At 46.1% G+C, this 25,691-nt stretch overlaps 1 protein-coding gene across 1 annotated transcript in view; it reads left to right on the top strand.

The window, feature by feature from the left end:
- LOC308270365 (solute carrier organic anion transporter family member 1A2-like) overlaps nt 1–25,691 on the top strand; it is a gene marked incomplete at both ends in the record, with an annotated part of 54,388 nt that overhangs the window by 10,463 nt on the left and 18,234 nt on the right. The window contains 10 exons of the mRNA XM_080706219.1: nt 381–487; nt 1,666–1,812; nt 2,259–2,357; nt 4,181–4,402; nt 4,972–5,136; nt 6,610–6,805; nt 8,961–9,126; nt 10,634–10,806; nt 18,756–18,820; nt 19,353–19,470. Coding sequence (XP_080562345.1) covers nt 381–487; nt 1,666–1,812; nt 2,259–2,357; nt 4,181–4,402; nt 4,972–5,136; nt 6,610–6,805; nt 8,961–9,126; nt 10,634–10,806; nt 18,756–18,820; nt 19,353–19,470 — 1,458 coding nt within the window. The remainder of the gene's footprint in view (nt 1–380; nt 488–1,665; nt 1,813–2,258; nt 2,358–4,180; nt 4,403–4,971; nt 5,137–6,609; nt 6,806–8,960; nt 9,127–10,633; nt 10,807–18,755; nt 18,821–19,352; nt 19,471–25,691) is intronic.

Raw genomic sequence — 25,691 nt, 5'->3', positions numbered from 1 at the left:
CTTAATGGAGGTCAAGATTGCAGAGGCACACATGCACACATCACCCAATCAGCCCTTCCCCAATTCCCGCTCCATTGCCTCCCGTCTCCCTCCTTCTCTTGATTGGCTTTGATATATTTGTGAATGTACCTCATGCGAATTAGAGAATTTTCCTCTTTCCCCTCCCATCACCCCTCAGTTAGGTCACCTTCTTTGCTCATCGCCTTATCACTCATTTTCTTTAGGTGATTTTGATTTTTGATGATTGAAGGAGAAGATGAACAGCTGTCTTTGCAGGATTTAGATGCTCTGGCTCAGATAGGGCAGGACTCTACGAAGTGAGAAATGTTTACATTCTCAATAGTTCCTCAACATCAATGTGTTCCCCCGTGTTCAAACAGATATGAATATGAATCGACAATTTCAGCTTCAAGCAATCAGTCTTCAAACAGTTTCTTGTGTGTGGAAAATAGTACTCCAATTTTAAGACCAACAGAAGACCCATCAGGTTGTCTATCTCATTTTCTTTCTTTCTGTTCAGTGAATTTGAGAGAACTTTCTGCTGAAGGGCTTTGAGTGAAATACTGGGTTTGGTGAAGTGTGTTCTGGAAATAGACAAAAGCTATTTTTCCCTCTCCAAAGATTTCAAAAGGGGTCACAGAAGCAAACAGGAATATCTAATAAAAGGGATGCTGTTCCTCTGATATTTGCATGTATTTAAAAAGATTTCTTCATTTGTTTCCTATTAAAAGCAAGATGCATAATTAGTATAAATGTGGAGTTCATGTTCAAGTTTTTGTATCATACCTTAAACATTAAATTACAATGAATTTCTTCAGACTACCACCCAAAAAGAAAAAAAGCCCAAAAACCATGAGACAAAGTTATTCATCCCAAGACCACTGGGCCACTGTGTAGTTAATCTCACAGATAAAATCAATGTCACAGAAGGATGAGTTGACGCTCATGATGTGGTCTGTCCTATTATATAATTAGAAAACAAACAGAAACAAAGTCCAAACCACTGGCATCCTGCTGCTGATGTAGTGGAGTGGGGCGCAGGGGAGGGCCCTGTGGTTTGGAGTCACCGGGGGCTCGTTGGTGTCCCTCCTCAGCCTGTGACAGATGCTACAGTCCAGCACCATGGCAGGGCTTCCTCCGCTTTCCTGTTGCCCGGGGCTCCAGGGTTCTGTGCTCTGCCCGCCTGTGCTAAGGGCCCTGAAGGTCTTCTCCTGATACTTAGTGTGGAGGAGACTCTGCCGACTACCTCAAGCCAGAGCTTCTCCTTTGCCGAGGGGGGCATTTTTATATTGGATTCATGCTGGGGGGAGTTACTGGAGTCTCCAAAGCTGGGAATTTGATGGCCACCACGGGGTCAGTGGGGATCCAAATAGTTTCAGAGCCGAGGACTAGCTATCTCAGATGTGCTAAGCCAAAAAAGCCACCCCAGGAAATACAGGGAAGAAGGTACCTCACCAGCGGCCTGTGTCTGCTTCATCAGCTGGCTGTGGACTCGCCCAGCTGTGGACAGAATTCCAAACTCTCCCACTCTGGTGTGCCTCCAGGAAGGGCCTGGGTTCTACCATCACCCAACATATTCATGAGTTGCTTACAGAAAAGTTAGAATTAAGTGTAACTAACACTTTAGTACCACAGCACTAATTCAATTTATTTGTTTTAATGCAGAGTGTGTAAAGGAAGTTAAATCACTAATGTGGCTGTATGTACTTGTGGGAAACATTATTCGTGGAATGGGTGAAACTCCCATCATGCCTTTGGGCATTTCCTATATAGAAGATTTTGCCAAACCTGAAAACTCTCCTTTATATATTGGTAAGTTTAAGTTTTCTTCGGGAGAGTAATTTCCTTGAGGGTAAAAATTATTATTCGTCCGGATTCTTAGTGATTTCTAGAAAGCCTCAGCTTACTTGGCCATAAGTTTTTTAAATGAAGCAGAGAGCAGGATAATTCTAAACAAAAGAGATTGAACTGGATGTAATTTCATTTATTCTTTTAGCATGCAATTTACTTTCTGAGAAAGGTATGGATCTTGTGGCAATTATCTAAGTCAAAAATATCCACATTGCTCAGCATGTAGCTCCTTTGTAGAGTATTTGCCTATCTTGCCCAGGATTCCAATCCCTAGTGCCAGAAACCACAGCCACCCTCACCACAACACAGCACTAAGTCCAAACAAGTCTTTAGGCTTTTCAGAGAACCAGGTGTCTTTATAATGAGTTTAAGAATAGAGTATAACATATGTTTTTGCTTACTTTTAGGGATTTTGGAAGTTGGAGCTGTCTTTGGTCCTCTGATTGGACTTTTGATAGCGTCATTCTGTGCAAACATCTATGTAGACACTGGATCTGTGAACACAGGTAGTCAATAAAATCCATTTGAATAGCACCTGGAACGTGCGGGGCACCCCAGACGTTCTGTCACATGTGATCACTGCCCTCTTTGACCCTCAGGCAGGAAAACGATTTCCACTTTGCCAGTGTGCCAAGAGCAGTGGAGTAAGCAGGATGCACTGCTGAGCTTCTGTCTCAGACTCTATTGCCCTTTCTCTTGTAGCTCAACCTTATTGTGGGGTCAAAGGATTTTTTAATTTTAATTAAATTAATTAATTAATTAATTTATTGGTGGTACTGGGGTTCCTGGAAGCCCTTCTACCTCCAGGCTACACTCCCAGACCTATTTTATTTTATTTTTTATTTGGAAACAGGGTCTCTTAAACCAGCGAGGCTGGCGCGGGGATTACAAGCGTGCGCCACCACGCCCGGCGGGTCAAGAGATTTAAACACATAGTTTTCAGTTTTTTTTTAATCAAGAAATTCTTGTTGATAATGAAACAGACCTTTTGGTTATTTTGTAAGGATATATTCATAAAAGATAATCTGACTAAATTATTGCTGGGCAATATTGTGATGCCACAAATTATCGTTTGATTTTTAATTAATTAATGTTAAATAAAATTTTGTATTAACTGATAAAATCATAAAAACACTCCATGGTAAAGGGTATCATGTGATCTTTGGACACATGTTATGAATTGTGTAATGTTTACATCAGATTAGACATCTGTATTTCCTCAAACATTTATCGTGACTTTGCTGTGAAATGATCAAATCCTTTTTTCTAGGGTTTTGAAATGCATAGCGGACAATTGCTATCAGTAGTCATCACCAAGGCTTCTTGCTCTTGTCTAGCTTTAACTTGGTACCCACTGGTCAACCTCTGATAAGCATAGAAGTGTCTACATCATATATATATATATTTTATACTTGGGAAAAAACCTGAGAATCATATTTTCTTCTTTTTTTGGATTTTTTTGTTGCTATAAAATTATACATCATAGTGAGGTTCAAAGTGGCACATTCATGTATGCGCACGATATCTCTGGGTGTGATCGCCTCCTGACCCCAGCAGAGTACCCCTTTCTCCCTCCCAGTATATATTAGCAGGGTTTTTCATGATACCTTCATATATACACATAATATTGCTAAGTATGTTTTCTTCCTCAAGCCCCCTTCTTTCCTTCTCCCTCCCTCCCCCAATCCCTTTCCATTATTCAAATCATCTCTTTCCTCCTTTATCTGAAAGTCCCCTTTCTGTCCTATGTTCTCCTAGCTCCACATATAAGAAAAATCATACAACCCTTACTTTCTGAAACTGGCTAATTAAATTTAGCATAATGTTCTCTAGTTCCATCCAAATTCAATTTTGTTCTTCTTTATGGCTAAATAAATCTCTGTTATGTGTACAAACCACATGTTCTATCTTTCTTTCTTTCCTTCCTTCTTTCTTTCTTTCTTTCTTTCTTTCTTTCTTTCTTTCTTTCTTTTTTTTTTGTGGTACTGGGGTTCTGGAAGCCCTTCTACCTCTGGGCTACACTCCCAAACCTATTTTTATGCTTTTTTTAAATTTGGAAACAGGGTCTCTTAAGCCAGAGCGGCTGGCTTTGAACCTGCGCAATCCTCCTGTCTCTGCCTCCCAAGCGCGGGGATTACAAGCGTGCGCCACCACGCCCGGCCACACCACGTTTTCTTTATGCATTTTTCTGTTGAGGAACACCAAGTTTGATTCCGTATTTCGGTCATTGTGAATTGTGCTGCCATAAACGTAGATATGCATGGATCACCACAGTGTTCTAACTTTGGTAAACTTTTGATACTATTTCAAAGCTCCTATTTCTTTGCAGATGATCTAACCATAAGCCCCAGTGATACTCGATGGGTCGGCGCATGGTGGTTTGGTTTTTTGATCTGTGCAGGAGTGAATGTCCTCACTGGAATTCCTTTTTTCTTCTTGTCCAAAACAATCCCAAAAGAAGGGCTGGAGGATAATGCTGACATCATTCTCAATGGCAAAGAAGATAAACAGAGAGGAGACCTCATGAAGGAAAAGCATGGGATCACTAAAGGCAATTATGAAAGCTTTAGATCCTCTAGAGTTCACTTTTAGTTTCAGTCATACTATGCTGGTAATTTGTTCCATTCAAACCCTTTGCCATTAAGTCACCAGGTAATAATTTCTAACTGGCAGTCTTCTTTCTGTGCCATTACTTGGCAACGAATGATGCAATTTTAAAAGCTGAATTACCTGTTTATAAAACATTTTAAGTCAGTCTGGGTACCCAGTGAGCAAATATATCTGCTCCCATTTGCTTTAAAATGCATTTTCCAGAGACTTTGATTCCAATTATTAAAAACAAACAAACAGACATTCAAATTAAGAACAATAAGGAAAACATGCACTAATATTAACAAACTGTTGAGTCTTATAATGAGAATTTTAGCTTAGCTATGAGCTTCCTGGAAGTTAAGGCTGAAAAAAATTGAACTTTACTGACTTTAGTTTCCAGGTGGTGAAAATAATGAACAGACATTTGTACATGACAAAACACGCGTCGGGAGGGACGTTGGTGCTTTAGGGAAACACTAGTCATAAAACGCAAGGCCAAGTGAGTTCAACACTGTTCTCTCATTTCAGATTTTCTCCCATTCATGAAAAGTCTTGCATGCAACCCAATTTACATGCTTTTCATGATTCTAAGTGTTCTACAAATAAATGCATTTATTAGTATGTTCTCCTTTTTGCCTAAATACCTGGAACAGCACTATGGGAAATCAACTTCAGACGCAGTCTTTCTTATCGGTAAGCGTTTTATTTTTCTCTTTTTAACAGCACAATCCCCCTCCACCCATGAAATAGGGAAAATTTGTTGAAAGTAGTAAGAAACTCCAAAATTGAAGTTTCTTAGGATGCTTCTGTCTCTGCAGAATTTTCTCTTTTTTTACTCCCTGTGGAAATCAAGGAAAGGTTTGAAAGGGAAGAGCCTGAAAATATCTTTTTTCCCCTCTCTTCAACTTTTTCTCTAGTCAGAATGTAAATTTATGGTAGTTATGGAAATATCCTGGCGAATGTAAACATCACTTCATTTCCATACGGGCCTTCCCTTAATGTGGAGAAGTCTGCAGTTAATTCCTTAGGATTTCACATTTTACACCCAAAGTTTACTCTCCAGTCTTTGACCTTCGATTCCATAGTCCGCCTCACGTCATCCCATGCGCCCCCTGGCGGTTCTCGGTGTTTCCACAGCCACTTACATTCTGCGTTTCTCAGTACTATCCTGGCAACTAGTGATTGTGTCTTTCCTTGGATTTTTCCTGGACTCTTTTTATCCTTTCTGAAATGACCATCCCAGGCTACCTGTATCCTTGTTTCCCAGAGTGCTGTGCAGGGCTCAAGTACCTTCCCACCAGTACTAACTAACTCAGATGCAATGGCGTTGAGGCTCTGGAATGGAATTATATAACAAGCTCCCCCAAGAATATGACTCAGTGATACAGAGGCTGGTCTTACATGATGCAACCTGTGGCTGCCTTTTTCTTTTCTCTTATAATTTTTTTGGAGCGATCTGAGAGGGAATACTGCTATTCAACTGCAGCAAGACATGAAATGACACTACACGTAACAGTCACAAACAGCAAAGTGATCTTCTACAGTGCCTTGAACTGAGCCAAATTACTATTGAGAAGGGGCTGGGGATTGAACCCAGGTGTGTTCTAACACCGAGCTACACCCCCCGACCTTTAAGAAATTTCTTCTAAATTTTTGAAACAGGGTCTTGCCATATTCCTGCATACTTGCCTCAACCCTGTGATCCTCCGGTCTCAGCCTCTGGAGTACTAGGATTGAAGGGCTGCGGCACCGCGCCTGGCAAAGCTGAGTCGAATTCCGAGCAGTCAGAGAGGGGAGTGTAGAGCCGACATATCATGTATATGTTTATATATGTGTATATGTATATGTACACAATTCCCACCCCACACATTACAGAGTAATGAGTTACTGGTCAACTTTAATTGGCTGCTCTTACCAATACCCTCAAAGAGAAGGTATTGATCATGATTCCTGCTTACAGGAAGGTTACAGTCTCTTGCAGTAAATTAAATTATTAGCTTTTAACTTACATACTTTGACACTATGACTATTTCAAAATCTCCCTGTAGGTAATGTTTAACTGTGGGGTTAAAGTCATTGCTCTTGTGTTAAAAAATACTAGGCAAAGTGATAACAGATTGATCCTTTCCTGTTGCTTTATAAATAATATTGTACTTGCATCTGTAGGTGTTTATAACTTACCTCCAGTATGCCTTGGATTCATCACTGGCGGCTTAATTATGAAGAAATTCAAGATTACCGTCAAGCAAGCCGCTCACATAGGATGCTGGCTGTCCCTGTCTACGTACTTCGTCTATTTCTTATGCTTCCTCCTGGGCTGTGATAATTCTTCGGTTGCTGGAATAACTACCTCTTATGAAGGGTAAGCTCTTTTGTTGTGCATATTACCGTATTTCAGCAGCGTTAATACCAGATTTTCTCTAGTGGTTGTGTGTGCCCAGATTCAATTGCTTAGGTGCTCATGGCAGTGACCCATGGTCACCCCGTATCTTCATCTGTCAATCTCCATCCAAGTTCTGGGCTAATTAAAGAACTAAAACATATATCAGAGGGTAAGTTCATAATGTGTGTGTGTGTGTGTGTGTGTGTGTGTGTGTGTGTGTGTGTGGTAGTCTAGTGGACATTAAAGTGTACATGAAAGTAACGATAGTTTTTTTTTTTTTTTGGTGGTACTGGGGATGGAACCCAGGGGCTTTCTACCTCCAGGCTATACTCCAAGACCTATTTTATATTTTATTTGGAAACAGGGTCTCACTAAGTTGCTGAGAGCCTCACTAAGTAGCTGAGGCTGGCTTCGAACCTGCGCGATCCTCCTGTCTCAGCCTCCCAAGCCCAGGGATTACAAGCGTGCACCACTACGCCCGGCTAACTATTTTTTGTTGTTGTTGTATTGACATTCTTTCCATATACTTTATACTCTCTTAAACTGGTAAAATTAAAATTTGACTATAGCTAAATAGCTTTTATATGTTTTTACAGTGATTTAAATTCAGCATAATTGAATCCTAATACATGAGAAAGTTATGTCTAATGTATTTATTTATTTTATTTTTGGTAGTACTGGGGCTTCTAGAAGCCCTTTTACCTCTGGGCTACACTCCCAGACATATATATATATATATATATATATATATATATATATATATATATATTTTTTTTTTTTTTTTTTAAAGAGGGTCTCTTAAGCCAGAGAGGCTGGCATCAAGCCAGCGTGATCCTCCTGTCTCCGCCTCCCAAGCATGGGGATTACAAGCGTGCACCACCACGCCCGGCTGTCTAATGTATTTAATAATTTTATATTTTCTGTTTTGAGAGTTATCTATATTTAATATCTGTGGTAATATGACATTTTAAAAATTTACTTCAGGATATATTTAAACAATCAAGTCATCAGTTGAAATGAATGATATCCTAAAACGTTCCTTTTAAAATCAGAAAATACTTGAAACAACTCAAACACAAAACTATAAGGTAACCTTTATATACACTATCTGGATTTGAGACTTGAAAAATTCAATTTAAGAGAGGCATTATGATTTCCATTTTAGAGATTAATTTGAAATTTAGAGGGATTCAATGATACAGAGAGTTTATGGAAGCCCTCTTCAGCCACATCACTATGGAAACTTAGTTTCAAAATTGGAAAGAACCCCAATGACGGCCTTCATCTCTAGTCACTGATTCGCTGACAGAATGTGTAGAGGCCACAGTGTGATGGAGTCACCGAGTCAGGACTGAAGGCCGCCTCCAGACCCCGTGCCCTGCTCTTCCAGTCACATCACAGCACTTCCCACACCACACGAGCAGAGTCGTCTACTCAGGCCGCCATGTTGCTGGCGCTCGTGCACTGTGTATTTTACCAGTGGAAATGGCAGCTCTTGGTCGCCAAGTGACCCCTCTCTTTCCCCTCTCCACCCTCCATCATCCACAGGGATGCGATCGTCTTCCTTCTTAGTCCTAATAGGACTGGGAGAAACTCTTCCCAGGTGGAAGGCATTGAAGGAGTGCGGTCCCTGACTCCATGTTTTCCTGAACTAGGTCATAGAAGGAGTGGTCAGGTCACTGAGGCAGGACTCTCCTATGCTAGAACTGTAGCACTCGGGCCACACATTGCGGGTTGGAAGACTTCTGTTTCTGTTTTGGGGGAGGAGAGGAAATGTCACTGAGGATTAAGATGGAAGAAGAAAAAATATTGAATAATCTTTCAGCACCATGATATTAACCCATCAGTCATTTCTGCTCATGAAAATAACTTGTTGAAATTTTATTTAGTGCACGATTATTTTATTCTTCTATCTCTTCAGCACGCAAATGGGAACAGGTCGTGTGCACCAGTATGCTCTCTCATATGGACAGGTGTGAGTTTCTTCTTGCCGAGTGCTCACAAACTTGACCTACTTAACTTCGTTTTTTCTTTGTGTTGTAGTTTTTTTAAAAAATGACATAAAACCTGTTCTTGTAACAAAATTTGAAGTTCACAATAAAAGACTGATAACATCATTTTTAAATCATTTCAGAATTCCACAGGACTTATATATGGGAAATAAATTCCTTGCGGAGTGCAATACAGATTGCAACTGTCCAACTAAAATATGGGACCCGGTGTGCGGAGAAAATGGCTTGTCTTATATGTCAGCCTGTCTTGCTGGCTGTGAGACATCCTCTGGAACTGGAGTGAACATGGTAACACATCCTATTCTCTTTTGGACAGAGCTTTGTACGTTGCATTAGCACTTTCTAAGTTTAAGTAGACCTATATTTGTTATAAGTGGAATCAGTCCTTCCGTCAAACAAGATTAATTTTTTTGCGAGGAAACAACTTGTTACTGTCTATGTGAAACTTCATATATCTTAGAACTTATGTAAAACCTTAACAGTTTCTAAGGACTGTGTGATTTAAAAGCAGTTTATATTGGTATTATAAAATTTGGGCTAAAAATACCCTGAATAAACCGGGCGTGATGCCACATGCCTGTAATCCTAGTACTTGGGACACTATAAGAGGAAGATTACAGGTTTGCAGCCAGACTCAGCAACTTACCAAGACCTTCTACAACTTAATGAGACCCTGTTTAATATTAAATTAACAATAATAATAATAAGAAGGAGGAGGAGGAGCAGGAGGAGGAGGCAGATAGGAGTTTAGCTTAGGGGCAAAATGCTCCTAGACCCAGTAACAAACAAACACACACACACACACACACACACACACACACACACACACACACACACTCTGGGCAGAAAAAAAAATTTTATCACAAAGATGAAATTGGTGATTTTTAATCCAATTATCCAAATACCATCTTTGGTATATATTTTTCTTTTTTTGTGTGAATAAGCATTCATGTGATTCATATGTTTTTCTCATTATTATACTTTTTAAAAGAATATATGTGAATTTATATTGTCTCAGATATGTCATGATTTCTGTAAAGTTGGTTGGTGATCAGAGTAAAATGCAATTTTTGATTTTTTTTTAATGCGGTACTGGGGAAGGAACCCAGGGACATTCTACCTCTGAGCTGTATCCAGAGTCCAATATTTTATTCTTTATTTTGACACAAGCTCTCACTAAATTGCAGAGGGCCTAAGTAGCTGAGGCTGTCCAAGAACTGCGATCCTTCCATCTCAGCCTCCCACACTTTGTAATTCTTAATAAGATTTGAAAACATAGAAATGTTGCTTTTATTCTGCTTTTGAAATAAACCATATTTTTGAGGGAACAAAGATGTGTTTATACATAAGAATCTAAATATTTTAACTGAGTTCTGGCAAAATGTGTTGTTGTTGTTGCTGTTTTATTTAAAAAATCGCATTTAGAACAGCTAAGGTACTGCAAATTTACACTGTACTTTTAGAAAAAAATTCCTCTTTTGAAACTACACCTGTCTTTATGCTATAATTTACAGAGACACCATTAAGGAGATGAGAATAAAGGCAATAAGCAATTTGTGTGTGTGTGTGTGTGTGTGTGTGTGTGTGTGTGTGTGTGTGTGTGTGTGTTTACTGGTATCACACCCATACATGCATATACATACTAGGTGAGCACTCTCCCTCTGAGTCGTGCTCTAGCCCCAACCGTCTGCATCTTGATCCAGCTGACTATGTAAAATATACTTGAGATTTGTGTTCAGAGTCACTCTTCCTTGAATAGTATTATATATATATATATATATTTTTCCGGGGGCAGGTGTTTCAAAACTGCAGCTGTATTCAAGCGTCAGGAAGCTCATCCGCAGTTCTCGGGCTGTGTGACAAGGGCCGTGACTGTTCCATGATGCTTCAGTACTTCCTAGTCACATTGGTAGTTGGCAGTTTTATTTTTTCTTTAGCTGCCATACCTGGATATATGGTTCTTCTAAGGTAGGACAATAATTTTTTTTGTTTTTAATTCTATTCTATACTTCCACTAACTGAAGATACTCACTTAAATATGATAAATATCTATCTTTTAGCAGTTGTTTCTAATATTTTAGCCTGTGTGTATGTGTTTGTGCATCTGTGAACATGCACATGTGTGCACATGTGTACACACACACACACACACACACACACACACATACACACAGCTTTGTTCTGGTTTATGAGCAGGAGGAATGAATAGGTAAAGTCACAAGTGCTATTAGTGCTTTAGTAACCTGAGGAAAAAAATGTTCTTTATTTACCAAAAGTTTTTCTAATATCAGAAGTGCGGGGTCTGTTTTCCTATGCTGACTAATTCTGGAACCCCAACTAGTAGTCTTACAGCCCAAATCACTCAGCATCAGATCTCAAAATTAAAGACCACTCTTAATTTTGTTGCCAATTGCAGTTCTAGGCCTGCCAACCTTCTGGCTGACTTGTGATAAACTAGGCTTCTTTCCTTTTTATTTTTTCAGAAATGAGGATTGGACCTAGGAAAATTCTGCCTCATCTGAGCTATAGCTCCAGCCCTAGTTTTTGTTTTTTATTTTGAAACAGGGTCTCAATAAGTTGGATACGGCCTCATTAAGTAGCTGAGGCTGACCACAAACCTGTAATCCTCCTGTTTCAGCCTTCCAAGTTCTGGGATTGCAAGCATGTGCCACCATACCTAGCTTGAATTGGAGATTCCTATGACCCCTATTAAGTTATAAAATATAGCATGATAGCTCTTTCTGTCATTGAAAAATAGATGATTTAGAGAAAATTTCAGAGGACTTCCCAAAGAGAAAGAGAGAGAGAGAGAGAGAGAGAGAGAGAGAGAGAGAGAGAGAGAGAGAAAACTAAGGCTCAGCATATCTAAGGATCGCACAGGTTCAAAGTCAGCCTCAGCTACTTAGTGAGGCTCTCAGCAACTTAGCGAGACCCTGTTTCCAAATAAAATATAAAATAGGTCTGGGAATATAGCCCAGAGGTAGAAAGCCCCTGGGTTCCACCCCCAGTACTGCCAATAAATAAATAAATAAATAAATAAATAAATAAATAAACTTAAGGCATAAAAATAACTAGAAAATAAATTAAAGAAGCATAAAGGATTGAGAGAATTTCTGAGTAATACATAAAACAAATGTATATGAATCAGCCTTTCAGTTTTTCTTGAATGTCACTTTTAAATTTCTTAAAGGCTCAGAAAATTACTAGTTGTAGGCCTTGTTGAAATATGGAGTCTGATTGCAGATCTCCTTAGCATCCGTATTCTACACAGTTTCAAGAGGGACAGGTTTAATGCTACATCCAGGGCTGTGTCCAGTAATTTAATAGCTGTAAGTTGGTGCTGAAGAGAATCTAAAAAGGATCCTCCCATTGTGGGAGGAACTGATCAAAAGGCGAGTCCTTTTTCGAAGAATTGAGTGAGGCAGTCACCAGGTTGCACTTGGGAAATGCAAATTATATCCCTGATGATTTGTCCGTTACTTTTCAGTTTCTGTGTAGGATGAATTTTTATTTAAGTTTGGGATTGAAAGAATGAGAGCCCTTCTGAACTATTTTGCAGTAACATTCATATAGCACATCTATCTACTAGAGAATTTTTCTGGGTTATGAGTGAATTGTTCATTTGATGGTCTTTGTAGTTTATGAGTGCTTTCTGGGAACAATAACACACACACACACACACACACACACACACACACACACACACACACAATTTCAGGTTTATGTTTGGGGGATTTTTCTCTGTTAAGTGTTCTCTTTCTTTCCACAGAAAGAACTAACAAGTCATATTTAAAATCTGTCTATATATTAATTCATTTTTTTTCCAATTTCAAAACTTCAGCCAGGGAAGTTATTTTATCCTTCCATGCTGAGGTGTTTGGAGGAAGATGTTTTGCTTCTCTGAGCTTTTGGAGGCTATCTGCTGCATCACCTGCTTTTCAAGTTCTCCGCTCATGTAGTTACTTCTGCCCGGGACCATTCCATATCAGGGTTAGAGGCTGATCTTTAAGATCATGTGTGTTACACTAGAATCGTTATGTAGTCTCCACACAGGAGTGAAAAAGGTTATATTTTCCTGGAGTGAGAAGTAAAGCTGTCTGATTTAGAGTTTGGCAGACCTTCAGAATAGTCTCTGGAGAATCAAATAGGGAAAGTTGGTATTTATACTGCCACCCTGCAGCTAGCTATTGGTGTCCTTTAATTTCAAGAACATTCTGATGCTGGTCAGCAATTTGGTCTCTAGTATGTGTCTTTTAAAATTTGATTTTCTGTATTTATTTATTTTTTAAATATATTTTTATTGGTGCATAGTAGTCAAACATCTTAATGGAATGAAAATCTTGTGGAGATATACATGCACACGTCACCCAATTAGCCTTTATTCAGTCCCCATCCCATTCTTTCCCCCTCCCTCAATCCCATGCTTGATTTTGTGATTGACTTTGATATGTTTGTTCAAGTACATCACGTGCTTTAAAGAATTTTCATCTTCCTCCCTCCCATTCCCTCAGATTGGTCACCTTAACTGCTCCTCTATATGGCCCCTTCTTCAACAAGAGTTTCTCCTATTACGCATTTCTCTCTAGTTTTCGCATATTAGAGAAAGCATCTGCTTTTTTATTTTTTTTGACATTTCCCTGTAGATACCATAATTTTGTTCACCTTTATGGCTGGGTAAAATTCCATTGTGTACATATCCCATAGTTTTGTAATCATCTGTTGATGGACATCTTGGCTGGTTCCTCTAGTGAGTATCTTAAAGTTAATTTTGAATGCTGAGTGTGGTGGCGCACACTTGTAATCCCAGCACGTGGGGGGCAGAGACAGGAGGATCACGCTGGTTTGAGGCCAGACTCGCTGGCTAAAGAGACCCTGTTTCCAAATAAAAATAGATATTAAAAAAAAAAAGAAGTCAGGTCTCCGGGAGTGTAGCCCGGAGGTAGAGGTGTTTCTAGGAACCCCAGTACCACCAAAAAAAGAAAGAGAAAGAAGAGAGAAAGAAAGAAAGAAAGAAAGAAAGAAAGAAAGAAAGAAAGAAAGAAAGAAAGAAAGAAAAGAAACATCTGTACACGACCTGCTCATAGTGACAGAGACCAGAGCCCGATGCACAGCAAGGCCGGTGCAGGGTACTCTGAGGCCAGGATTGGAGCCTGCTGGGAGTCTAGGCCAGTGCTGGGGCCAGGAAGGCTGGGATTGGAGCCTTCCATGAGGCAAGGCCGGTGCTGGGGCCTCTGTCTGAGATCGGGATCAGAGCCCGCTGAGGGTTGAGGCCGATGCCATGGCCAGTGAGGCCGGGATCGGAGCCTACCGTGAGGCAAGGCTGGTGCTGGGGCCCACGAGAATGGGATTGGAGCCTTACCAGGGGTGAGGGCAGTGCCAGGGCCAGCGAGGCCAGGATCTGAGCCTGCCATGAGGCAAGGCTGGTATATGGGCCTCTGATGCAGGGATAGAAGCCTGCTGAGGGGTTAGGGCGGTGCCGGGTCCAGCAAGGCCGGGATCAGGGCCATCCATGAGGCAAGGCTGGTGCTGGGGCCTCCGAGGCAAGGATCAGAGCCTGCCAAGAGGCTGATGCCAGATCCCCCGAGGCCAGAATCTGAGCCTGCCATGAGGCAAGGCTGTTTTGGGGGCCTCTGAGGCAGAGATCAGAGCCTGCTGTGAGGCAAGGCCAGTGATGGGGAATCCGAGGCTGGGATAAGAGCCTGCCAAGGGGTGAGGCCGGTGCTGGGGCTAGTGAGACTGGGATCGAGCCTGCCGTGAGGCAAGACAGGTGCTGGGGCCTCTGAGGCCAGGATCTGAGCCTCCCTAGGGGTGAGGCTGGTGCCGGGACCAGCGAGGCCAGAATTGGAGCCTGCTGTGAGGCAAGGCCGGTGCTGGGGCCTCCGAGGCCGGGATCAGAGCCTGCCGAGTGGTGAGACTGGTTCTGGGACCAGCAAGGCTGAGATTGGAGCCTGCCATGAGGCAAGGCAGGTGCTGGGGCCTCTGAGGACGGGATTGGAGCCTGCCGAGTGGTGATGCTGGTGCCAGGACTAGCAAGGCCAGGATCTGAGCCTGCTGTGAGGCAAGGCTGGTGCCAGGACCAGCGAGGCTGGGATCTGAGCCTGCTGTGAGGCAAGGCCGGTGCTGGGGCCTCCAAGGCCAGGATCGAAGCCTACCGAGGGGTGAGGCCAGTTTTGGGATTGGCAAGGCTGGGATTGGAGCCTGAAGAGGGGTTAGGCTGGTGCTGCGACCAGTGAAGCCATAATCAGAGCCTGCTACAAAGCATGGCTGGTGTTGGGGCCTCTGAGGCTGGGATCAGAGCCTGCCGAGGGGTGAGGCTGGCGCTGGTACTAGCAAGGCTGGGATTGGAGCCTGCCTTGAGGCAAGGCCAGTGCTGGGGCCTCCAAGGCCAGGATCGGAGCCTGCTGAGGAATGAGGCCAATGCCAGGGCCAGCAAGGCCAGGATCAGAGCCTGCTGAGGAATGAGGCCAATGCCAGGGCCAGCGAGGCCAGGATCGGAGCCTGCTGTGAGGCAAGGCTGGTGCTGGGGCCTCTGAGGCTTGGAACAGAGCCTGCCAAGGGGTGAGGTCTGTTCCTGGACCAGGGAGGCCAGGATCAGAACCTGCCATGAGGCAAGGCTGGTGCTGGGGCCTCTGAGGCCAGGATTGGAGTTGGCCGACGGGTTAGGATGGTGCTGGGGCCAGCGAGGCTGAGATCGGAGTTTGCCATGAGGCAAGGCCGGTGCTGCAGCCTCCGAGGCCAGGATCGGAGCCTGCCAAGGGGTGAGGCTGGTGCTGGTACTAGCAAGGCTGGGATTGGAGCCTGCCTTGAGGCAAGGCCAGTGCTGGGGCCTCCGAGGCCAGGATCCGAGCCTACTGTGAGGCAAGGCCAGTGCTGGTGCTTCCGAGGTGGGGATCGGAGCCTGCTGAGGGGTGAAGTAGGTTTCAGGACCAGTGAGGCTGGGATCAGAGCCTGCCAAGGGGTTAGGCTGGTGCCGGGACCAGCGAGCCCAGAATCAGATACTGCTGTAAGGCATGGCTGGTGCTGGAGCCTCTGAGGCTGGGATCGGAGCCCTCTGTGAGGCAAGGCCAGTGCTGGGGCCTCCAAGGTCGAGATCGGAGCCTGCTGTGAGGCAAGGCTGGTACTGGTGCCTCAGAGGTGGGGATTGGAGCCTACTGAGTGGTGAGGCCAGTTTCAGAACAAGCGAGGTTGGGATTGGAGCCTGCAGAGGGGTTAGGCTGGTGCCGGGACCAGCAAGGCCAGAATCAGAGCCTGCTGCAAGGCATGGCTGGTGCTGGAGCCTCTGAGGCCGGGATCAGAGCCTGCCAAGGGGTGAGACCGATGCCAGGGCAACCAAGGTCAGGATTTGAGCTTGCCACGAGGCAAAGATGTTTCTGAGGTCTCAGAGGCCGGGATTGGAGCCTGATGAGGGGTGAGGCTGATTCCAAGGCAAGCGAGGCCAGGATCGGAGCCTGCCATGAGGCAAGGCTTGTGCTTGGGCCTCCAAGGCTGGGATCAGAACCTTCCAAGGGCTGAGGCCAGTTCCGGGACCAGTGAGGCTGGGATCAGAGCCTGCCATGAGGCAAGGCCAGTGCTGGGGCTTCTGAGGCCAGATTCAGAGCCAGTCAAGGAGTGAGGCCGTTTCCAGGACCAGCAAAGCTGGGATCAGAGCCTGATGTGAGGCAAGGCAGGTGCTGGGGCCTCTGAGTCTGAGATCGGTGCCTGCCGAGGGGTTAGGCTGGTGCCAGGACCAGCGAGGCTAGAATTGGAGCGTGCCACAAGGCATGGCTATTTCTGGGGCCTCTGTGGCTGAGATCAGAGCCTGCTGAGGGGTGAGACCGGTGCCAGTGCCAGAGAGGCCAGGATTGGAGCTCGCTGTGAAGCAAGGTGTGTGCTGGGGCCTCCGAGGTGGGGATCGGAGCCTGCTGAGGGGTGAGGCCCATGCTGGGGCCAGCGAGACCAGAATCGGAGCCTGCAGGCAAGGCTGGTGCTGGAGCCTCTGAGGCTAGGATCAGCGCCTGCTGAGGGGTTCAGCCTGGGCTGGGGCCAGCGAGACCAAGATCTGAGTCTGCTGTGAGGCAAGCCGGTGCTGGGGCCTCTGAGGCCGGAATCATAGCCTGCCAAGAGGTGAAGCCGATATCAGGACCAGCGAGTTCAAGATCGGAGCCTGCTATGAGGGGAGGCTGGTGTCTGGACCTCAGAGACTGGGATCAGAGCCTGTCGAGGGGTTAGGCAGGTGCTGGGACCAGCGAGGCTGGGATCAGAGTCTGCCATGAGGCAAGGCCGGTGCTGGGGCCTTCAGGGCTGGGATTGGAGCCTGCTGAGGGATGAGGCCCATGCCAGGGCCAGAGAGGCCAGAATCGGAGTCTGCTGTGAGACATGGGTATTTCTGGGACCAGCGAGGCCTGGATCAGAGTCTGCCAAGGGGTGAGGTCATTCCTGGGGCCAGAGAAGCTGGGATCAGAGCCTGCTTGAGGTAGGGCCAGTGTTGGGGCCTCCAAGGCTGGGATCAGAGCCTGCCGAGGGATGAGGCCATTGCTAGGACCAGCGAGGCCGGGATCAGAGCCTGCTGAGGCGTGAGGCCGGTGCTGGGGCCAGTGAGGCCGAGATTGGATCCTGCCCTGAGGCAAGGCTGGTGCTGGGGCCTCTGAGGCCAGGATCGGAGCCTGCTGAGGGGTGAGACTGGTGCTGGGGCCAGCGAGGCTGGGACTAGAGCCTGCAGTGAGGCAAGGCCAGTGCTGGGGCCTCTGAGGCTGGGATCAGAGCCTGCGGAGGGGTGAGGCTGGGGCCGGGGCCAGAAGGGCTGGGATCGGGACCTGCAATTAGGCAAAGCCAGTGCTGGAGCCAGCGAGGTTGGGATCAGAGTCTGCCAGGTGGCCAGGCCAGTGCCGGGGCCTGGAAGAGTGGGATCGGAACTTGCAATGGGGCATACACAGAGAAATATCACAGAAAATAAAAAAAAAAACAGATGCTTTTCCTAATATGCAAAAACTAGGAATAAATAGGTAATAGGAGGCGATCTAGTTGAAGAAAGGGCACTTTGGAGGAGCAATTAAGGTGGCCATTCAGAGGGGATGGGATGGGGGAGGATGGAATCTCTTTAAAACTCATGATGTATGTAAACAAATGTATCAAAGTTAATCACCAATCAAGCATGGGATTGAGGGAGGGGATAGGGACTGGATAAAGGCTAAATGGATGATGTGTGCTTGTATATCCTCACAAGTCTTGTATTCCATTGTGATGTACGACTACAATGCACCAAAAAAGTATTTTTAAAAAGTTAATTTTGTAGTTTTTTCCACCAGGAGAGCTGTGAGGGCTATAGCTCTCAGGCATTCAGGCCTTGTGTAGGAAACTGACTCCAGTTGTTTAAAGTAACCCACAGGTTGTTGTAAGCTCTTGCTGCCCACACCCTGCCTCTTTGCTACACAGACTATAAATGACGTTCAGGGATTCCCAAGGCATGGGCGGACAGCAGTAAGCCCTTGGGTTTTTGAAGGCCTTCTGTCAGTTCTCCAACCAACCTAATAGCTCATAGTCAGACCCATTCATGGCTTTGTAAAGTGGCTTAACTGTAGACCCCAAAGTGTGAATCTAGTCACCTCTATGAAGGATCATATGTTCGAAGTCAGCTTCAGAATCTTTGTGTGAACCTGTCTCAAAATAATAAAAAGAGCTGGGGATGTAGCTAAGAGGTAAGGTGCTTCTGAATGTATTCACTCTAACTACTAAAAACAAAAGTGATAGATAAAATATAATGACCAGAGATGGGGATCCTATGTAAGCTAAAAGCTGGAAAACAAGGGCCTGAATAGTCAAAGCCTGAGTATGCAAGTGCTTCTTTAATGGTTTATTATGAGCATTTAAACAGCCTTTATAAGAAATGATGTTCATTTTAAAATCTTTATTGTTTGTTTATTTATTAACTTATATTGTAGGTGTATGAAGTCTGAAGAAAAGTCTCTTGGTGTGGGACTGCATACATTTTTTACAAGAATATTTGGTAGGACTCTTTTTTCCCTAAAATCATATCAAACCATTATTAAATACTTAGTAAGTGAAATAATTCTTTCAGAATAAGAGATTAGAAAATATAGCTTCTGTTTGTCAATATAATTTTTAATCAGTATGTAAATACAGATATAAGGAGACAGATAATTTCTTTTTTTATTTTGAAAGAGTCTACTTGACCTTAATTATACTTTTCATCAATAATAAGGCTTGAAAATAAACAGGCAATGCTTTAAGACAAAATGTATATATGATTGGTCCAAGATACTTTAAGAAATACAATTTTATGATATTTTTAGTTTTACTTTTCACTCCACCAGTAATTTATGCCTTTTATCACATTTCTTGTCTATAATCCAGAGACAATAGTAAAGATAAACTGAACATTTCTAAAAATATTTAGAGCATTTGATTTATATTTTGTTATGTGGCTTTTATTGTACACATGGAAAAAATTTAATATTTTCAAATAAAATTTCTTAATTCTTACCTCATTGATGGATTTTTTTCTCTGTTAATCATAGCTGGAATTCCAGCACCTATATATTTTGGCGCTTTAGTGGACTCTACATGTTTACGTTGGGGAACTTTGAAATGTGGTAAGCCTGGGGCATGCAGAATATATGATTCAACAGCATTCAGGTAATAAAAAGATAATTTTCAAGTGATTTTAGAGTATATAATTAATTAGTATAAGTATAAATTAATGAGTTTCACTGTAACATTTTCATATGATCACATAGCATGTTTGCTTATATCCCCCTTCTGTGTTAGTTACTTTCCTTTGTCTTCCTCTCTCCTCCTGCCCCTTCCTTAGGAGTCCTTTGACTTTTGAGGCATTATTTTTCTAAGTTTCCACATATGAGAGAAAACAAACATGGTGTTCTTGAGTTTCTGTCTCTGGCTTATTTTTGCTTAACATAATGACCTCCAGTTCCACTTACCTTCCTAGTGATAAAAGTAATAAAAGTGTTATTCTTTATGGTTGAATAATATTGCATTTTATATATAAGTCACACTTTATTGATCTGCTCATCCGATGATGGGCTCCTAAGACAATTCCATCACTTGGTTATTCTGAATGCTGCTGCAATACAGATAATTGTTTTGTGCATGTGTGGTGACTCCATTCCCTTCAAATATATAAAAATGTATATTTATATAATATGTTAATATTATATATAATAATATATACTATATATCCATAATATATATATATATATATATATATATATATATATATATACACCCATAAGTAGCTTAAGTATATCATATGTTAGTTCTCATTTTGTTTTTTTTGAGAAACCTTCACACTTTTGCCATAAAACTGTACTAGTTTACATTCCCATCAACACTGTTTTTAAAATAGTGGTCATTCTGATTGAGGTGACCATAGTTTTGATCTGCATTTTCATGATGAGTAAAGATACTGAGCATTTTTCATATATTTATGCTTCTTATAAGAAGTGCCCATTCAAATAGTTTGTCCCCACCACCCCTCTTACTTTCGTTCTGAGGTATGAGTCCAGGACTTTGCACATTTTAGGCAAGCACTCCCATCACCAAACTCTACTCTAAATACTTAATTTATTTTGAATGGGTCACACGAAGGTGTTATATTGGTGTGACACCCAGGCAGACTTCAAACTTACGATCCTCCTGCCTTAGCCAGCTGAGGCTGGCTTCAAACCTGCGTGATCCTCCTGTCTCCACCTCCCAAGCTCTGGAAATACAAGTGTGCGCCACCAAGCCTGGCAGTCTTCCTGTTTTAATTGGAAGGTTAAGACCATTTACATTCAGGGTTATTGCTGAAAGGTGTACTAATTTTTGCAACTAGTTGTTTTCTTTCTGGCTATTTATAATAATCTGTATTCATTTCTCTCTCCTTTATTAATGTTAGTCTTTGATGGTTTACTTTCCATTATCTCTAGGGGCCCTTAGTCTGCAAGCCAAGTAGTAAGGTGAATGCCTGGGACACAGCGAACCCTTCTTACTGCCTAAGCATTGACATCTTGTGGGCTGTGGACAGCACTCTGTGCTCCCCTGCGGGCATGGCTAGTGACCAAGCACAGTGTGTTTCCAGGGTGCCTCAAGGTGTGAGGTGAATTACATACTGGAAGGACCACATGAACGAAGGATTCTATACTTCTTCTCAGTGGCTTCATGGTTGATTCTCTCAGGGTAGTGTTAGGTTGGCGCAGTAAAAAGGCGAGAGAGACCGGGATATGCAAAAAGAATTTTAATGTGGTCTTCTCTCGGGGATAGGGGCTGGACCGCCCCTGGATACCTGCAAGCCCCTCTGCCGCTGGAGAGGAAATGCCCGTTTTTAAGGTTAATGTCTTGTGGGTGGGCAGGAACGCCACCCCTCATGCAACATCGCCTGCCTCGCGATATCACCTGCAATATCATGCAGCAGAGTCTCCTCCTCCTTTTCTAGGGTTCCGCCTCTGCAGGGAGGGACCCAACCTGTCACCCCGGCCTTTTGGTGATAATGGGTGGAGATTCAAAGCTTAAACTACTTCCTGCTTTCAAGGGGCATCATAAGGGGGCCCCTCGGCCAGGAGAGGTTGGGTCTTCCAGAAGTAGGCAGTTGGGAGTATGGCTGCGGCATGAGTTGGAGGTTACACTGGGCAGCTTGGTGACATGTGCTCGAGGAGACTTTAGTAGATGAGGAGTTATGGCAGTATGGCATCCGAAGAGGGAGAGCACCGTAGTATGTGAACAAGTAGATCTGCCAAAGTAAAACAGCAAAGAGAATTATGCCAAGAAAAACAAAGTTTAGTAGGCCCCAACACTGTGCATGAGAATTTGTCATGGGACTGTTGTAACGGAGCCTTTTTAGCTGGGTAAGATGATGCCAGTTGGGGTCCCCCAGCAGTTTGGCTGCGGTCGGTGTGGTGAGGATCACTGTGAAAGGCCCAGTCCACATGGTTGGAGATGTATTGGTGGAAGTGAATTGAGGAGGACTTGATCCCCTGGCTTAAGGTCCTTGACTGCAGGGTGTGGAGCTGCTTTATCAGTCCCAGGTTAGGGAAGATACTGGTCAGCATGTTCCCTAAGAAGGTGCCTGAGAAAAGAAAAGTAAGGAAGGGAAGGTCAGGAGGCCCAGGCCGCAAGGTCCTGGCCCTGGGCGGGGGGCAGGGGGTGGAGGGTGGTGGCCCGGCCTACCCCCGGGAAGGCATGGTGCTGGGCAGAAGGCAGAGCCCAAGTTCTAGGAGGCCTGGTACCAAACAAGAGGCCCAACCGCAAGGTAAAGAGGAACTCAGCATTGCTGTGCCGGGCCAGGCCATGGTGTGCATAGAACAGCAGATTCTGCTCTTGGCTGTTGGACTCTGCTCATAGAAGGGAGGAAAGAAAAAAATTCATTGCTACCGAGTGCCTGATCCCACAACCTCCTCAAGCCACACATACTGTCTTCTCTTATTTAAAAAAAAAAAAGGAAAAGAAAAAAGAAAAGAAAAATATTGGAGAGGGGTCAAGATGGCTGCAGCGGCAGCTAGGATACTGGAGATGCAGACAAAACATATCCAACTGAACTGGAACTTTTGGAAAAATTCCCCGCGAAGGAGGATTGCTTCTTCTCTACATTGTTTAGAATCCTGGACATCACCTGTAAGGAGAGAGTATAGTGGAGACCTAGGTGGAAGGCAGTGTTGGCAGCGTGGCCATGATGGCAGCGGAGGCTTGTATTTAGTAGAGGCAGAAATCTGATCCAAACCCCCCTGATCTTCTGAATAAATTACCCCAAAGGTCAAATGCTACAGTCACACATGCTTAGGAACACTGGGCAACATGCAGTGTGGGAATAGAGTGTGGGAAAGATTTGAAATGGTGGAGGCAGTGGCAATGGAAGCCGCCAGTATGCAGGGGAGGCAGAGACCTGATGCAACTCACCTGAAACTTTTGAAGAAATAACCCAAGGCAGAATACTACCACCACACACCCTCGGGAACATGGGACAACTTGCTGGGTGAAAAGGGTGCTCAGATCGGAGCCTGCCAAGGGGTGAGGCTGGTGATGGGGACAGCAAAGCTGGAATTGGAGCCTGCCATGACACAAGGCCAGTGCTGGGGCCTCTGAGACGGGAATCAGAGACTGCTGAGGGGTTAGGCCGGTGCTGGGGCCTCTGAGGCCGGGATTGGAACCTGCCAAGAGGTTAGACAAGTGCTGGGGCCAGCAGAGCTGGGATCGGAGCCTGCCATGAGGCAAGGCCAGTGCTGGAGCCTCCGAGGCCGGGATCAGAGCCTGCCAAGAAGAAAAGTGGGTACCAGCACCAGAGATGGCGGGATCAGAGCCTGCTGTGAGGCAAGACTGGTACTGGGGCCTCCGAGGCTGGGTTAGGAGTCTGCCGAGGAGTTAGGCTGGTGCCGGGGCCAGCGAGGCTGGGATCGGAGCCTGCCATGAGGCAAGGCCAGTGCCGGGGCCTCCGAGGCCAGGATTGGAGCCTGCCAAGGGTTTAGTCAGGTTCTGGGGCCAGCGAGGCTGGGATCAGAGCCTGATGTAAGGCAAAGCCAGTGCTGGGGCCTTCGAGGCCAGGATTGAAGCCTGCCGAGGGGTTAGGCCAGTGCCGGGGCCAGTGAGGCTAGGATCGGAGCTTGCCATGAGGCAGGGCATGTGGTGGGGCCTCCGAGGCCTGCATAGGAGCCTACCGAGGGGTTGGGCCAGTGCCGGTGCCAGAGAGGCCGGGATCGGAGCCTGCTGTTAGGCAAGGCTGGTGCTGGGGCCAGCGAGGCCAGGATCGGAGCCTGCTGAGGGGTTAGGCTGGTGTTGGAGCCAGCGAGGCCAGAATTGGAGCATGCCATGGGCAAGGCTGGTGCTGGGGCCTCTGAGGCCTGTATAGCAAACCTGCTGAGGGTTTAGGCCGGTTCCAGGGCCAGTGAGGCCGGGATCAGAGCCTGCCGTGGGGCAGGCCCTGTGGTGGAGCCTCCAAGGCCGGGATCGGAGCCTGCTGAGGGGTTAGATTGGGGCCGGGGCCAGCATGACCAGGATTGGAGCCTGCCATGAGGCAAGGCCACTACTGAGGCCTCCGAGGTTGGGATCAGAGCCTGCCGAGGGTTTAGGCCAGTGCTGGGGCAGGCGAGGCCAGGATTGGAGCCTGTCATGAGGCAAAGCCACTACTGAGGCCTCAGAGGCCGGGATTGGAGCCTGCTGAGTGGTTAGTCCAGTGCTGGAGCCAGCGAGGCTGGGCTCGGAGCCTGCCATGAGGGAAGGCCATTGCCGGGGTCTTCGAAGCTGGGATCAGAGCCTGCCAAATGGTTAGGTCAGTGCTGGGGCCAGCAAGGCAGAGATTGTGGCCTGCCATGAGGCAAGGCTGCTTCTGAGGTCTCCAAGGTTGGGATCGGAGCCTGCCGAGAGGATAGGCTGTGCCAGGGCCAGCTAGGTCTGGATCAGAGCCTGCCATGAGGCAAGGCCAGTGCTGAGGCCTCTGAGGCCAGGTTCGGTGCCTGCCAAGGGGGTAGGCTGGTGCTGGGGTCTCCGAGGCCGCGATTGGAGCCCGCTGAGGGGTTAGGCCAGTATCGGTGCCAGCGAGGCTGGGATCGGATTCTGCTGTGAGGCAATGCTGGTGCCAGGGCCTCCAAGGCCGGGATTGGAGCCTGCCGAGGGCTTAGTCTAGTTCCAGGGCCAGCGAGGCAGGGATTGGAGCCTGCTGTGAGGCAAGGCCAGTGCTGGCACCTTCAAGGCCAGGATTGGAGCCTGCCAAGGGGTTAGGCCAGTGCCGGGGCCAGAGAGGCTGGGATTGGAGCCTGCAATGAAGTAAGGCCACTACTGAGGCCTCCAAGGCCGGGTTCAGAGCCTACTGAGGGGTTAGACTGGTGCCGGGGCCAGCGAGGCTGGGATGGGAGCCTGCTTTGAGGCAAGGCTGGTGCTGGGGCCTCCGAGGCCTGTATAGGAGCCTGCTGAGGGGTTAGGCCGGTGCTGGGGTCAGTGAGGCCAGGATTGGAACCTGCCATGAGACAAGGCCGGTGCTGGGGCCTCCGAGGCCATGATTAGAGCCTGCTGAGGTGTTAGGCGGCTGCCGGGGCCAGCGATGCCGGGATCAGAGCTTGCCGTGAGGCAAGGCCACTACTGAGGTCAGCGAGGCCAGAATCGGAGCCTGCCATGGGGCAGGGCCGGTGCTGGGGCCTCCGAGGCTGGGATTGGAGCCTTCTGAGGGGTTAGATTGGTGCCAGGGCCAGCGAGGCTTGGATTGGAGCCTGCTGTGAGGCAAGGCCACTATTGAGGCCTCCGAGATCGGGATCGGAGCCTGCCAAGGGTTTAGGCCAGTGCTGGGGTCAGCGGGGCCAGGATTGGAGCCTGTCATGACGCAAGGCCACTACTGAGGGCTCCGAGGCCAGGATTGGAGCCTGCCAAGGACTTAGGTCGGTGCCGGGGCCAGCAAGGCCGGGAATCAGAGCCGGCCATGAGGCAAGGCCACTAATGAGGCCTCTGAGGCCAGGATCAGAGCCTGCCGAGGGGTTAGGCCAGTGCCGGGGTCAGCGAGGCTGGGATCGAAGCCAGCTATGAGGCAAGGCTGGGGCCTCCAAGGCTGGAATCAGAGTCTGTCCTGGGGCAAGGCTGGTGCTGTGTACTCCAAGGCCTGGATGGGAGCCTGCCGAGGGGTTAGGCCAGTGCCGGGGCCAGGGAGGCTGGGATCGCAGCCTGCCATGAGGTAAGGCCACTACTGAGGCCTCTGAGGCCAGGTTTGGAGCCTGCTGAGGGGTTAAACTGATGTCGGGGCAAGCAAGGCTGGGATCAGAGCCTGCCGTTAGGCAAGGCCAGTGCTGGGGCCAGTGAGGACAGGATTGGAGCCTGCCGAGGTGTTAGTCTGGTGCTGGGGCCAGTGAAGCTGGGATTGGAGCCTGCTGTGGGGCAGGGCCTGTGGT

Source organism: Muscardinus avellanarius, assembly GCF_963383645.1.
Source record: "Muscardinus avellanarius genome assembly, chromosome: 11".
Taxonomy (NCBI): Eukaryota; Metazoa; Chordata; class Mammalia; order Rodentia; family Gliridae; genus Muscardinus; species Muscardinus avellanarius.
Note: the sequence above shows the minus strand (reverse complement) of the source record. Positions and strands in the feature narration are given on the sequence as shown.